Source organism: Agelaius tricolor, unplaced genomic scaffold (assembly GCF_023055355.1).
Source record: "Agelaius tricolor isolate 1412-34295 unplaced genomic scaffold, bAgeTri1.0.p SCAF_2, whole genome shotgun sequence".
NCBI lineage: Eukaryota > Metazoa > Chordata > Aves > Passeriformes > Icteridae > Agelaius > Agelaius tricolor.
In genome coordinates, this window is record NW_027269262.1 from 33,834,702 (window position 1) to 33,848,940 (window position 14,239).

At 39.4% G+C, this 14,239-nt stretch overlaps 1 protein-coding gene across 2 annotated transcripts in view; it reads left to right on the plus strand.

The window, feature by feature from the left end:
• GABBR2 (gamma-aminobutyric acid type B receptor subunit 2) overlaps nt 1–14,239 on the plus strand; it is a 459,095-nt gene that overhangs the window by 423,339 nt on the left and 21,517 nt on the right. For both annotated transcript variants that reach the window (XM_071455578.1, XM_071455586.1), the window contains exon 16: nt 8,956–9,180. In XM_071455578.1, the coding sequence (XP_071311679.1) occupies nt 8,956–9,180 (225 nt within the window). The remainder of the gene's footprint in view (nt 1–8,955; nt 9,181–14,239) is intronic.

Consider the following 14,239-nt stretch of genomic DNA (forward strand, 5'->3'; position numbering starts at 1 on the left):
ATTTCATGACTGAGATAGGAAAAAAATAATGCATATTCATCATGGGACTTGATAAATGTCACTAAGAATAAGAAATTTATTTTCTTCTTACTATTCATATTCCAACATTTCACTATAGTTGACATACTGCTCAGCACAACTCTGTAATGGATTTAGAAGCCAAAGAAAATATTAATTCAACTAAAATAGATCCTTGGGATAATGTTCAATCTTAATTTAAAGTCTGAAAGAACCCTCAGCTTCTTAAGGCTCTCTAATTGCGAAGCTGAATTTGTCTTACTTCCAAGCCTTGAATTTTGGTGGGTCTTGCATATATGTCATCCCTCTTACTGTAAAATTACCTGATGTCCTTATTTCTAGGCAAATTTCCTTGCATTCAGCCAAATGTGAATAATTTCTGATTCACAGAAATCAATTTCTGTGATTTCTCTAAAAATCTTTCTGTGAGTTGTCTAACACCCTCTGCTTCCTCTGCATCATTTCCACCCATGTTATTATCTCCTTCAAGTCAATGTACAAATCTGGGACAGCTTAAGTTGGAATTTTTTTTAAAAACTATCTTCTTTTTTTTTAATAGCTTCTCATTAATAGTAATATGTTGAGATCCATCACACAGATTTCAGTTTAAATTTTTTGTATTGATTTTATAGCATTCTGTATTTAAATAATGATACTGTGCAGTATTAAGACAAACACTACTGGGAAATCCATATACCCTGCATGAATGTAATTACCTTTATTCAGTCTTGCAAACTCATTTAAAAAAAATAATAGCAATTTGAATTATATTGGTATCCCTTTTTTTTTTCCCCACTTATTGGCTGAGTTCATGTGTCAGCCATTTCATTAATTTGCTTAGGATAGAAATTATGGCAATAGCTCTGTAATCACTGGGGGTGTTCCACTTTGTCTTTTCCCATATGGCCTCTTTGTATCTTAAGTGGAGCTTTGCCAGAATTCCAATAAATATCAACAATTAAGCCCAGCAGTCCAGACAACTTCTAAATCAATTCCTAAAACTACTGCATGTAAGTTACAGGATCTCTGTGATTACAACACCTTGTCTTGACAGAGTTTTCAAGAGCTCTCTCTTACTGCTGGAATAAGCTGCACTTCACTGTTTTGGCAAGCTGTGAATGGACTCTTTTATCTCTATGTAAATATAGGACAAAACCCCTTGTTAAGCATATCTTATCATGCATCATTGCTATTGAATCTGTCATCTCCCAAGGAATGAATCGTTATTGCGATTCATTTTTCTCCACTCCTCCATTTTTATAAATCCTTAGGAATTCTGTTAATGCTGCTAGCCATTCATTTGCTACTATACATTTAACTTACCTTTCCACTATCTCCATTTTAGATCTTTGATTCACAATCATTATTATGAATTTCCTCTTTTTAACTTTTGTTACATTCTGCCCAGTCTTTGGCCAATTTTATTCCCTGTTTGTTTTACATTCCACAACAACCAAAACAATTTTTAAGGTAAGAATAGCTTTTTTACGCATGTGCAGCTTTGGACATATCCTTTACAGCACATACACAAACATTTTTCCATTGCTCTTTGCAAATATACCTGCTGCTACCCCTTCTCCTCTCCAAAGGCTTCCTTTGCTTTGTTGGCTAATACATAAACAGTACTTTTCCATTTTTTTCACGCACTTGGAAGTAGATTTTCAAAAAAAGGAATTAGGTACCATGGTTTAGAGCTTGGGTTCCAGTCAGTGCCCTGCAACCCAGTCTTCAGTCGGCACTTGGTGTTCTTGCCTCAGCAGGCAGGAGGAGAAGCGGATGCTGGTTCTGTGACAGGAACCAGTTCACAAATATCCAGCAGAAAACTCAGTCACTGACAGCATTTAGGTACCTGCAGGTGCTACTGAGGGATGGTCTGGCTGTCCTTGCTGGATACTGGATGTAGCTTCTCACTGCTGCTCCAGGTGCTTAAGCCCTCTGTGTGTGTCGAGCCCAGGAGCTGGGTATGAACAGTACAGCTGTGGTGTGCAACACATGCTCCTCCTTTTATTATTTTACTCTTATTTTATATTTACTCAATGAAACCTGGATGTAAAGAAATATTTTTTGTCACTAAGGAAAGGGAAGCAGTGGAGCAGCTCACCCAGACACTTTGATCAGCCTTTGTCCTTAAAAAGTTGCAGAACCAGACTGAATAAAAGTATGAACAACCTGAAGTGAACTCACATCTGAGCCTGCTTTTTGAGCAGGAGGTTCCACTAGATTATTTCCTCAAGTCCCTCCCAATTATCTTATCAGATTATATCAACCATATTATTAATTAATTTCTTTATAAAATTAATACATTCTATGTGTAGAAAAACTGAATAGTTTTCAGTTTATGTTAAAATTCCCCATTGTTTTCTGATAGTACCTCTGATTTTTAACACGTATATTTGCATTCTTTTTAATTCTATTCATGATCAAAAAGAAAACTCAGAAGAAGGACCTACCTCCTTATCAATTAACTTGCATGATTCCAACTCATATATATGGTGGGACCCATCTATCCCATCTTACAATAATTAGAGAGGAAGACAGTCAAGTTTTGTGGTGGGGGAAAGTAGTTTATAGTGGTACCAGATATTTATTATTTTTTCAATAAAACGTGGACAGTATTTTAGCATCCAAAGCCACATTTCCATATGGTTTTGTTGGATAAATTTTTTCCTAATATGACCATAAGGAAATATATTCAAATATATTTTTGAAATGTTGCAGATAGTGCAGTATTCCCTTACATGTCTCTTGGCATCAGTTTTTGTATAGCAGAAATAGATTTAAACTGTAGCACACACTGGCTTTTAGCAGAGGTGCTTCACCTCTTTACAGACCTGTAATTGTGGTAATCTTATGCCAGAGACAGTAGAAAGCTATTCCAAATGGATATTTGCTAATGACCAGTTATGTATTTGTTTCAATTGGGTTCTATAATTGTTTCATGACTAAGCAGAATTTTCATGCAAAAAGTCAAATATACTCTGAATGAAAAGAGGGGAAAATATTTTATTGACCTGTTGATTTGGGAGAGTGGAGTACAAAGTGAAATCTGGATGCCTGTTAGTGTTCATAGCTTTGTGCAGATGCTTTTCTGTCTTGCACTGGGAATAAAGGGTTTTGCCAAGACCTTTAAGAAGAAAGTCCTTCAGCTGAGTGGCTGAATATGCATATCTTGCAATTAAAATCAATATTTAGCTCTTGTCCTAATGCTCAATAGAAATATTAAGCTTCCTTTTAGTAATGTCTATCCAGAGCAGCCCTGTGAAAGTTAACTAAATACACAGCTGACTCATGGCAGACCAGGGGAGTGAGCAATGGTTTAACATCAGATTGTACTGACAGTGCAGGTAAGAGACCTAAAAGGGAATAGTTTGCCTTTCAGTTTTCTAACCCTACTTATTGTACAGGTAATTAAAAAAATTTTTTAAAAAGTCATTTTTCTATGCATCTTCCTGGAAGCTGCTCAGTATTTTGTACTGCACAATTCTGCAGTGAAAACATGAAAACCAAAATTACTTTTTTTTTTTAATTGAAAAATATCTGCAGCCATTTCACTGAAATAAAAACGTGCCTGTGTCTGTGATGATCTGGATTTAATGAATTAACCCAAATAGAGAAACACACAAGTCAAGCTTCACAGTTACTTCAGGCTGAAGGGTCTTCATGGATCAGAGTCCAGAACTGCCTTGGTTTAAGGGGGCCAGGAGGGGAAATCTCACAGTAATCTAGCTGGAAGAAACAAAACCAAAACAAACAAAATATCCAGATGTAAAATCTTTGGAGAAAAGGCTTGCTTTTATTCTTTTATGTGGCACACATCAGGGCTACAATCCACAAGTGAACAGGGGCTGTGCTACTACAACACAGCAATTAGCTACAAAGCTACAGCCTAGTCCAGTATATAATTTTTCCAATACCATATTCCCTAGTTATTGGCAAGCATGACTCCTGACAAGACTGGAGATCTTTCCTCTGGTATTTCTCTGCTCTTGTCAGATATCTTTTGTGTCACTTTCTCTATCTTTCTTTCCTAATACTGTTCAGAACCTAAGCTGGCATGACTTTATAATGAAACATTTAAAAAATAGTTTAAGGGCAGTGCAGGGAAATGGAGGTGAATAAATAACTTCTTTCCTGTCTTGTGACAGTCTGTGCAATCCAATAGCAAATTAGGCACTTGGTTGCATTGATATACGTTGTGGATCCAAGCAATTGTTATTGTGTTTAGCAGTAATTCTCATGAACAAGATTTAAAATTAACTAGCTGGTAGAGTTCTAAAAATCAGTTTAAGTGTCTTCTTCTTTTATTATATTTTCAGGTATCAAAATTTGGTCAGTACAACATTTCTTAAAATTAAAGTTTGCCGGTTGAATCTAAACACAAGTATAATATTCTCCATACTCCTGTTACACCTCTAACATTTTAACACAGATTTCTTTTATTCTGTCTTTAATCACAGTGATGATACAATCCTGTTGTCTTCAGATACTCTTTTCTCCAAATTTATACAGTGGTTTTCTCATGATAGACTTTCTCACTGTAGCCTTTTTAGGTGCACTGACAACACAGCCTAAACCTACCATACCAGCAGCTGCAAAGGCAATACTCTAAATCAGTGTTAAATGGAAGCTGCCTACCCTCAAACAAAAGATGAAACAAACCAATCCTGCCTGTACAGCTGCCCATGTCTTCTGAGAAAATCCAAACCAATATTTTATGGCACTTTCTATATCAAGAAGATGTGTGTATTAGACCACCAAAATTGTAGAAGTCTTTAAGTTCATGAATAACAGTGTAGGCGGCCCTTCCTATCTGCCTTCTCAGTGTCATTGGTTGAGAACCAAAAAGGACTAAAATTAGGCCATTAGGCTTGACAGTAGGCTGAGGTGTCCTTAAATTTTAGGTGACAGCTTTCTCTTGGGGCATGTGTACCCCTGAGTTATTCAAACTCCTTCAGAGATGCGTGGGGTCCGTCAGAAGCCTCAGGATGGGAATTGTAACTGGTGTAAAGCAGTGACTGGGGACAGATGTGTCCTACACCTCTCTGAATCCAGCACTGGAGCACTGCTAGGAGCTGCCTGCCTCCATCCCGATGTGTATTTATGCACATTGCCTTCCCTAAAGACTGTTTAATCAAAATTCTCAGCAGAGATCAGAACTAACATCCCACGCAAGTGCCCAATTAATTAAGACAGTCACTCTCTCATTACATAAAATCCAGCAGCTCTGAAAGAAGTTTGAGAGCTCCCTCTGAAGCCAGACTCTGCTCTGGGGTTAGGGAGCACATCTCAGGCAAAATTTGGAATTGTGCTGTGTTCTCCAAACATGAAGCTACACAATGGTCATCACCAACGTCATTGTCTCAAATGAAGACGGCTGTTGATGTATTTTGCCAGCAGACAGTCTTGAGAAGCCTTTACCAGCTTGAGCCCTCTAGGAGCCATAGGAGGAGAGACAGCTGCATTGCAAATCCCATCAGGCAGCCTAAAAATATCAAATAGTCCTTCAATTCCACAGCAGCCTCAAGAATTAGGTCCCCCCGAGGCATAATTTGAAATGTAATTTTATTGTCTGGGAAGATGAATGTTTAAAGTTTAGGTACCAGGAGTAAAGAGGAGCTGAACTAGGTACTATGAGTCTGTGTCTTTAACTGTAGCTCCCAAGTCTCATATTCAAAAGTTGTCAAGGGATCACAGAAATCTGGACCTTTCACTACCAATGTCTGCATCCCATTCCTCAGCCAAGCCATTTTGCAGGATTTTACCAAGGGATTTACAGGATTTCTACAGTCATAAAACTGAATCTTTCATGTGTGCATATTGTCTGAGCCTCGGGAAGGGGTAAAATAGGAAGGGCAGGCGGAGAAAAAGCAAAGCATGAAGTTCCCTCAGGAAGGCTTTATCTCAGAGGAGAACTCTACCAGCCCCACAGAGCCCTGCGGGCATCTGTACCCAGCAAACAAAGAGCACCTCTGCAGCCACCACTGCCCTGGCAGCAGGATGCAGAAAACTCTCAGCTTTTATCCATGTTTGAGTCTCAAAGATGAGTTGTGACTTCTAGAAAAGGAGATCTCTCTTCCTGAGGCAAGCATTTTACCCGATATGCTAATAAAAATTAAAAGCAATGGTCCCAGATTTATAATGCCTCATTCTGAGGAAACGCACTTGCTACGAGAGCCTCTCCATTCCTTTAGTAATCATATAAATAAATATATATCTTCCTTTCATCCAAAAGATATTTAACCATTTTCCATGCTGTTGTCAATTATGAATGAGAATGGGCTAAATTGTAACCCCCCCACAACACTCTTCAAACGATCTTTTTTCCATTATAATTGATCTTTTAGATCATTTTATAACCACCTCAGCTATAAATTCATCCCCGTTATTTGTAATAAGTGCTGGCCTCATGTAAGGATGTTGGCTGTCTTCCCAGAATAATCCTTTTGGAATGGAATCTGTTCATAGTGGGGGAAGTGGAGGAGAGGGAGGGATGACCTACAACCTTAAAAATCTTATTAATAATTAACCATAGTATGATAAGATAGAAATGTTCTTCATAGTTCATCAGGGTCTCATCCCTTTAAAAATGTGATGTAGAAATACAGACAAGGATTCCTTCTACTCTTCAAAACAGCTCAGCCCAGACCAGCCTGTTTGTCAGTTCAGGGCTGGCAAAATGTAAATTTGCAGCAGAACTGAGTACTGCAGCACCAAGAGTGCAGGGAGTGGAGAACAGTCAACCCCTGAGAAGATGACGTTTGGGGGATCAGGTTTGTGCCCTGACAAAAGGTACCACCACTGTATGATCCCCCATGCACCCAGGTGAATACAGTGACAATTTGCTTCCTCAGAGCCTGAAAAGGAGTCTGTACACTCCTGCTCTGCCTGTGCACAGTGCCAGACCCAACAGCAAAGGAGTGCTGCCTGCATCCTTCCCTACTGGAGAGATTACCGTGTTTACCAGAGGGGCTCTGAAAACCAGAGGATGAGCTGTTGCTCCAGAACAAAGCTTGATAAGGGGCTCACTCACCTCGGCTGCTCTGCCTAAATGGCTGAGACCCCTTGCTGACCCAGGAAGCTGTCCACAGACCCCTTAAGAGCATCCCCTTCCTACACTCTGCCTGCAGCAGCCCCTACAGTTCTTCCTGCAATTCTAAGGGAAGGCCAGTGGCAATGTGTCTTGATAGGGACTGCAGCAGTGACAGCAGCATTGGAAAGTGGGTGAGCAAATGGTTCTACATCCTTGCCTGGACTAAGAGGCCCCCACACTCCATGGGCTGAGTAGATGCCTAATCTTCCAAAGCCTCCCAGCCAGCTCTGCTTGTGAACAAGTGGCAGAGTGACGTGTGCTGTAGGCAAGAGCATGAAATAAGCCAGCAGACAAGGTCAGGAGGGCAGGGCTGGGAGCTCAGCAGCATGTCCTGGTTGGAAGTGCCTGGATGGTAGGTGGCTGCAGCCTGCAAGTGCCTGTGGGAGTGCAAAGTAGCTGAGTGGTTGTCTTTATTGCCATTGTTACTTGAGATTAAAACTAGGCAAATAATCAAGAAAATTTGCATTACCAGTGTCCTGGTGTTATTACAACTTGGGTTGAAACCTAAGCTTGTAGAGCAAACATCAATCTGCCATTTCTCTAATCTCTTTTGCTTGTCTGGCAACCAAATACTGTTCTTCCAGTCCAGCTTATTTGCCACAGGAAAAAAAACAAAGAGAAGAATAGAAGGTAAACTGTACTAGACAACTGCAATTAATCCCCCAAATGGCATCACCATTAACCTCCAATTTCCTGGATTGCACATAAATTACAGTTGTATAAAAGAGAATATTATCTCCGTGACATGACTATGGACAAATGGGTTGGTCTGGGGGGAAGGCTACTAAGGTCAATGGGAATGCACATTTGTTCTTTCTCCTTCTTGTCTGTCCCTGCACTGTGATCAGAAAAAAAGCTAGAAAATATGGAAACCATGTCCTGGACCTTAGTGATAGTTCCTCTCTCTGTCCTTACCTTCCATGCAATACCATCTGCTGTCTGTCATGCTTCCCAACGCTCTCTACACTCCTATGGGGCTGTGCCGAGACCGTAGGCTGGGTTACCTTACAACATCTTCAGTTCCTTTTGGCTTTTACTGCATTGCCAGAATTCCTCTGAGGAATGCAAGAGGAAGAAAATAATTGTCTGCAGCAGTTCATGTTGCAGAAAAATCTAATTAAATTTCAAGGGATGGAGATGGCTTCCTTCCACTAAAGGCTTTCCCCTGCTGAATTGCAAAAGCATATTGCAAATAACAAAGGGGCTAAAACTTAAAAATACACCAAAGGAAAAAAGCAAACAAAAAATTGCCACAAGAATATTTTATGCCAGAAATCATTAGACAACTGCAATTGAAAGGCCATTACCAACTCCCACTATAATAAAAGGCATTATAATTGTAATTTGAACAACTCGGGTGACACTTTCTACATGATATATTTATCCCTCATGGGACACATCTTGGCACTGCTGCTTATTTATGTAGGTGATAATCATGTAATGAATAGCTAGATTGATAAGAGTATATTGAGAACAGCTGCTAAAAATAGCTAAAAGAACAATGCACATTATATTTTACTGGAATCCTTGAAAAGAAACAGGAAGGACAGTCTTTAAAAACTATTTAAAATATAAAGATAACCATAGCATTTAGAAAAATTTGTTCCAATCAGAACTAATTTTAAGTTTCACATTTTTCTTGTTAGAGCAGGAATCTGTCCTAGTGAGCAAAACAAATCACACAGGTAATTAGATATTGAGGAAAAGGTAGGTGTATATCTCTGAGTTGTAATATGTCCTATATTTGTCAAGTTGGAAAACATACCTGTTTCAAATCAGTGCTTTTTCTGGATGACAGCAAATTCCTCTTAAAACTATCATCATTTCTCCTCCTTTTACCATTCCAGTTATTTGGGTGTTTCCTCGCCTGGGAGACACGAAATGTCAGCATTCCTGCTTTGAATGACAGCAAGTACATCGGGATGAGTGTGTACAACGTGGGGATAATGTGCATTATTGGTGCTGCTGTTTCATTCCTCACTCGGGACCAGCCCAATGTGCAGTTCTGCATCGTTGCTTTAGTCATTATATTCTGCAGCACCATCACTCTCTGCCTTGTGTTTGTACCTAAGGTAGGTGAATTTGTTTTGCATAGATCCAGATATTTTTCCTGCTGTTTTGTAATTATGATGTAATATGTAGGTATTTATCAGCTTTTCAAGTGCAGGGGATGTGTATGAATTCTTAACCAAGCCCATCCATAAATGCTTCTCTCTGGACCCTGAAGGAAAAACAAAGCTTCATGACATTTTGGAGAAATTGAGAATACATGAGTTAATAATGCCTATATTTTTACTGAAATGGTGACCGGGGAAACAAAAGTTGTTTTCTGCAGTTTCAGTAGAATAGCCTCCATTTCCAGCTTTCAGGAAATTTTTGGAAAGAGTGGAGATGTAAGTGGAGATTCAGGGGAGACAGGTCCTGTTGTCTACTCTGCCATGTTTCTTCCCTTCCCTCTTATTTGTGGTGACCAGTTATAGGTACCAAAGGAATGGCATAAAGCTGTCTCTGAGGAGTTATCAGTTAGATATTAGGAAAAGGTTCTACCAAGAGGGTGATTGGGAACTGGAAAGGGATATCCAGGGAAGTGGTAACAGCACCAGCCTGACACAGTTCAAGAAGCATTTGAACAATGCTCTTGGGCACTTGGTGTGATCCTTGGAATGCTGCTGTGCAGGACTTGCACTTCAGTGATCCCAATAGGTCCCTTCCCAGGATATTCTAAGGTTCTTACATACCCTAAATAAGATAATCAAGATCTCTGTTTCTATACCTACAAAAATAGTAAAATCTTTTTAGTTCACTAGCATGATAAGAGATCGATTGTGTTGAAACCTCCAAGTATTCATTTATGGTGGTACAATAGGCTTTGTCAGTACCTCAGAGGAAAACTGTATGTATGCTGCAAATGCTGACTCTGAGGTTATATTTATTAATGGGTATATTAGAGGATTAAGTGAGGCACAGACTGGAAGACCCATGCTTTCATTTCCTTTTGCTCTTCTGGGCTCTGTGGACAGGTTCATCGTGCCTTGTCAGAAGAATTGAGAAGATACCTACAAAGGGCTGGAACTTGATCAGTTCCCTTGCTGAGTTAAGCTTTAAACATAAATATGACAGATCTTGAATGAAGGGAAAACTGGTTTTTATGTAAGCTTACTTAGCAAAGCCTAAAGTAGTAGGGAATGCATTCCATGTTTTGGAGTAAAATGTTCAATTGCATTCCTTTTAAGTGGCTTGTGTAAACATAGCTTATTACCTCAAATTAGATTCATATGCAGTTGGATGTCTGAAAAATTTGCAAGGCAAAATGTAGGTCTTTTTGCCTCTAGAATCTGTTTTTAGATTTTTCAAGTGAGTATTTATAAGAGGCTCTTTATTGGACCACGTTCAATCGATGTATTGAGCAAATTGTAGTCAGTAGATTCTGGTGCTAAGTGGCATCCCATCTACTGGGCAGCCGAGAACTATGTGTGCAAAAGAAGCAAGAAAAACAAGCTAATAAACTTATCTCAAAGTGTAACCACTGAAAGAAATTAAAGGTGCAGACTAGAGATAAAAGCTGATTTGTGATCTGCAAAAAAAAAGCAAAGTAATTCATTCTCCAGGACTGACTAAACAGGATGTTTTTGCAAGTTTTGCAATTCATTTCTCAAATATTAAAAAGCCATACAGACGTGTATAGTCATATTTTTGTTCTGGATCTTAGGAAAGAATCACAACTTTGTTCTAAATTGAGGGAACATTCACAGACATGACAATAGAGTGTACTTTGAAACACTACAAGATTTAAGTGGGTAAGCCATATGAAAATGCATATTAAAAGTCCTATGCCAAAAATACCTCCAAAGAATGTCAGAACTCTCTTCAAAGAGAATTATTAATGCTGTCCATGCCCTTTGCCCCTTTGCTTTCATGGTCCTTTGCCCATCCTTCTCTTGTCACAGGCTGTGAAATTACTTTTCTGATTCCTTTTTAACCCCTTCCTCTGATCTTCTTTTAAACCTCAATTACCCCACCCTCATTTTTCATCTGTTCTTTTTTACTCAAAATGCAAACATGAACTATAGCCCCCTAGCATGAAGTCCCTAACCTTTTTCCATCTCTTTTCAGGTTTCCAAATGCTTAGCTATTTAGCAATAAAATTCTTCACTGGCTAAGGTACAGAAAAAGATGTTGAAGCAGGGGCTGGAATGAAGCACTTCCAATGCCCATGGGAGTGTTTTCACAGCTGGAGAGTTCTTCTAGCACTCATATATATTGTTCTACATCTCCTCTGGTCATGCTGTGCCACAGCTGGCAAGCCTCCCCTCAGCCTGCTCAGGTTGCCCAATAACTCCTCTGGACACCACAGATTATATCCAACACTACCTAGTTTGTAAATCTAGATAAGATGCTAGTGTGAGACAGGCACCAAATCTCTCCCCTCAAGGAATTCTGTTGTAAATTAGTACAATATTGGCAACTCAGGTATATTTCTGGTGAATACTAAAGCCTCATCAAGCACAGGGGATGATAATGAAGACCTGGAAGACTGCACTTTCTCATTTGTTAAACAGACCAGACAGATGCAGGCAGTAATGTGGTTCTGAGCCAGGTGAGTGCCACTATTTCTCTGCTGTACTAAGTACATTCCTTTTAACTAATCTTCAGCAGTCTCCTGGGTCAACAGTGCTGAAATTCGATTTTACCCCACAACCCTTTTAAGTATGCAACTACTCAACAATGCAGACACACTAAGGAATGAAACATGACATTTTCCCTTCCTTCTTGTCAGCTCTAGTAATCTTATTTACTTATAACATGGCAATTACTATCCTTCTCCAGTTAAATGTCCACTTCATCCATTGCCATTTTGTTCAGTACCAAGTGCCTCAGAAAAAACCATGAGGAAAATCCCATAGTAGAGTAAGAGATATCAGAGGAAAAAAATCCTCATGACCTTCTCCATTGCATGGTACAAGTGTTGATAGCATTATACTGCATCGTACTTATATTAACTGTACACATTCTTGTTATCTAACTAAATGCTTTCCAAACACTGTTAAAACTATTCTAGATTTCTGCATTCAAGGGTACCTTGTAGAAGTTATCTGCAGAATTCAAAGACCTGTTATGTATATTTTTCCTGTCAGAAATTAACTGCAATGTCTAATTATCTTTTTAAGGACCAAGATGTCTATAGTACTTTTCAACATACTCTTCACTTCCTTAAAAGAAAAAAATCATAATATGCATTCTCTCTTCATGAAGTAATTGTCACAAACTTATCCATGTCTATGATGCTTCCATGTCCTTCCATTTTTCTACTCCATTCATTTTGAGACAGAACAATGGGCTCACTTGTAGACTTGTAGTTGCCCAGCAAGTGCATATCATTTCTGGCTGCAATGGCACTAACACATTAATTCTGATCAATTTTCCTGCAGAACAACAAGGCAAAATCAGTTCTAGGGATTAAAACATCCCTTTTCTGTGTTGGTAGCATTTTATGCCTATTTGCAATTGGCTCTGTGGATATTCAATGTTGACCCTTTGTGAAAATTGAAACTACACAGATATAAGACAGCAATATAAAAGTTCCATTGACTGTATGGTAGAAAAAAAAAAGTCCCTGTTGCAAAACACCCAATTTTTAGCAATAAACTCCCAGATGAAGATGATTCAGTGGCAATACTTCTATCTTATATTCAGTTTGAACTTAGACCACATCAAATTGCAGAACTTTTATCTTGTAACAGTTCTACCTGCTGTTTTAAGAAGCGTTGTAATTACCATTCTTCACATTTAACTTAATTTTCATGTAGTTTTTGGTCTGGGACTTAGACACATCAGTCATTACAATCATCCTAATTTGAAACAAAGACTTGTGAGAGTGAAGTCACTTCCGTCTAGGAAGGCTCAGCTGCAGCAAGATACCCAGGGCCTTAAGCAGTTGGGCCTTGGTTACTTCCTGATGAATAATTCCCAAGTCCTCTGAGTATCTCTACCAGCATTTCAGCACATTCACAATAAGAAACGTTGTTTCTGATCTTTAAATGAAAATTTTGGATTTTGGAGCTTGCGTCTCCCTCCCTTTCACTGCAGGTCATTGAGAAGAGTCTGGCTCCATCCTCTTTAATCTCTTCCATCATATATTGAATACACATGAATAATATCATGCCCCCACAATGTCTTCCATCTCAGGGCTAAATAATCAGTCTCTACTTGTATCATAAGGGCTGGGACCTTCTTTAGCATCTCTGTGGCCCTCCTCTGGGCTTTCTTTACTACACCTATGTCTCTCTTGTTCTGGGCAGCCCAAATCTGGACACAACACCCCGGGTGTGCTCTTGCCCAGGCTGAGTAGAAACAAAGGATCACCTCCATTGGCCCAGGATACTGTTGGCCCAGGATACCACAATTTCCAGTGCCTTTACTGTAAAGGTACTTTCCAGCCAAACAGACCTTTTGCTGTTTGGGTAGGTGCTTGGGGTTTATTTCTCCTCAAGGGCAGGACTTAGAATTTCCCTTTGCCTAGCTTTAGGAGATCCTTGTTGGCCCAGACCCGTTTCCTTCCAGACTGAGGAGCAACATTAGTGACTGGCTACCACAATCCTCTGAGCCTGTCAGTTCAGCCCAATTTGCATTCACTTCAGTGGTTCCTTGCCCAGTCACTTTATCAGTTTAAGTCTGAGGATGCTCTGGGAGACAGTGTTAAATCTTTGCTTAAGTCAAGAAAAATAACTCTCTACCCTCATCTACCAGCCCAGACATCTCACTGAAGACAGCTGTAAATCAGATTGTTCAGGCAGGATTTCTCTTTCATAAACCAACAATGAATGCTTCTAATCACATTCTTGCTCTTAATGTGTTTGGAAATGGTTCCCCAGAGGATCTACTGCAGCATCCCCCCCAAACTGAGGTGAAGGTGGCAAGGAGGCATTTCCCCAAATTCTTCTGTCACATCTCCTGAAATCAGCTGTGACATTTCCTTTCTTCTAATCCTCAAAAACTGCTCAAAATCAACATCATCTTCCAAAAGTAACTGAGAATGGTCTCGTGATGACATGGACCAGTTCCCTTAATCCTCAGGCATACAACTTGTCAGGTTGGCTGAACTTAATGTATTCAATTACTTTAGAGGTGCGG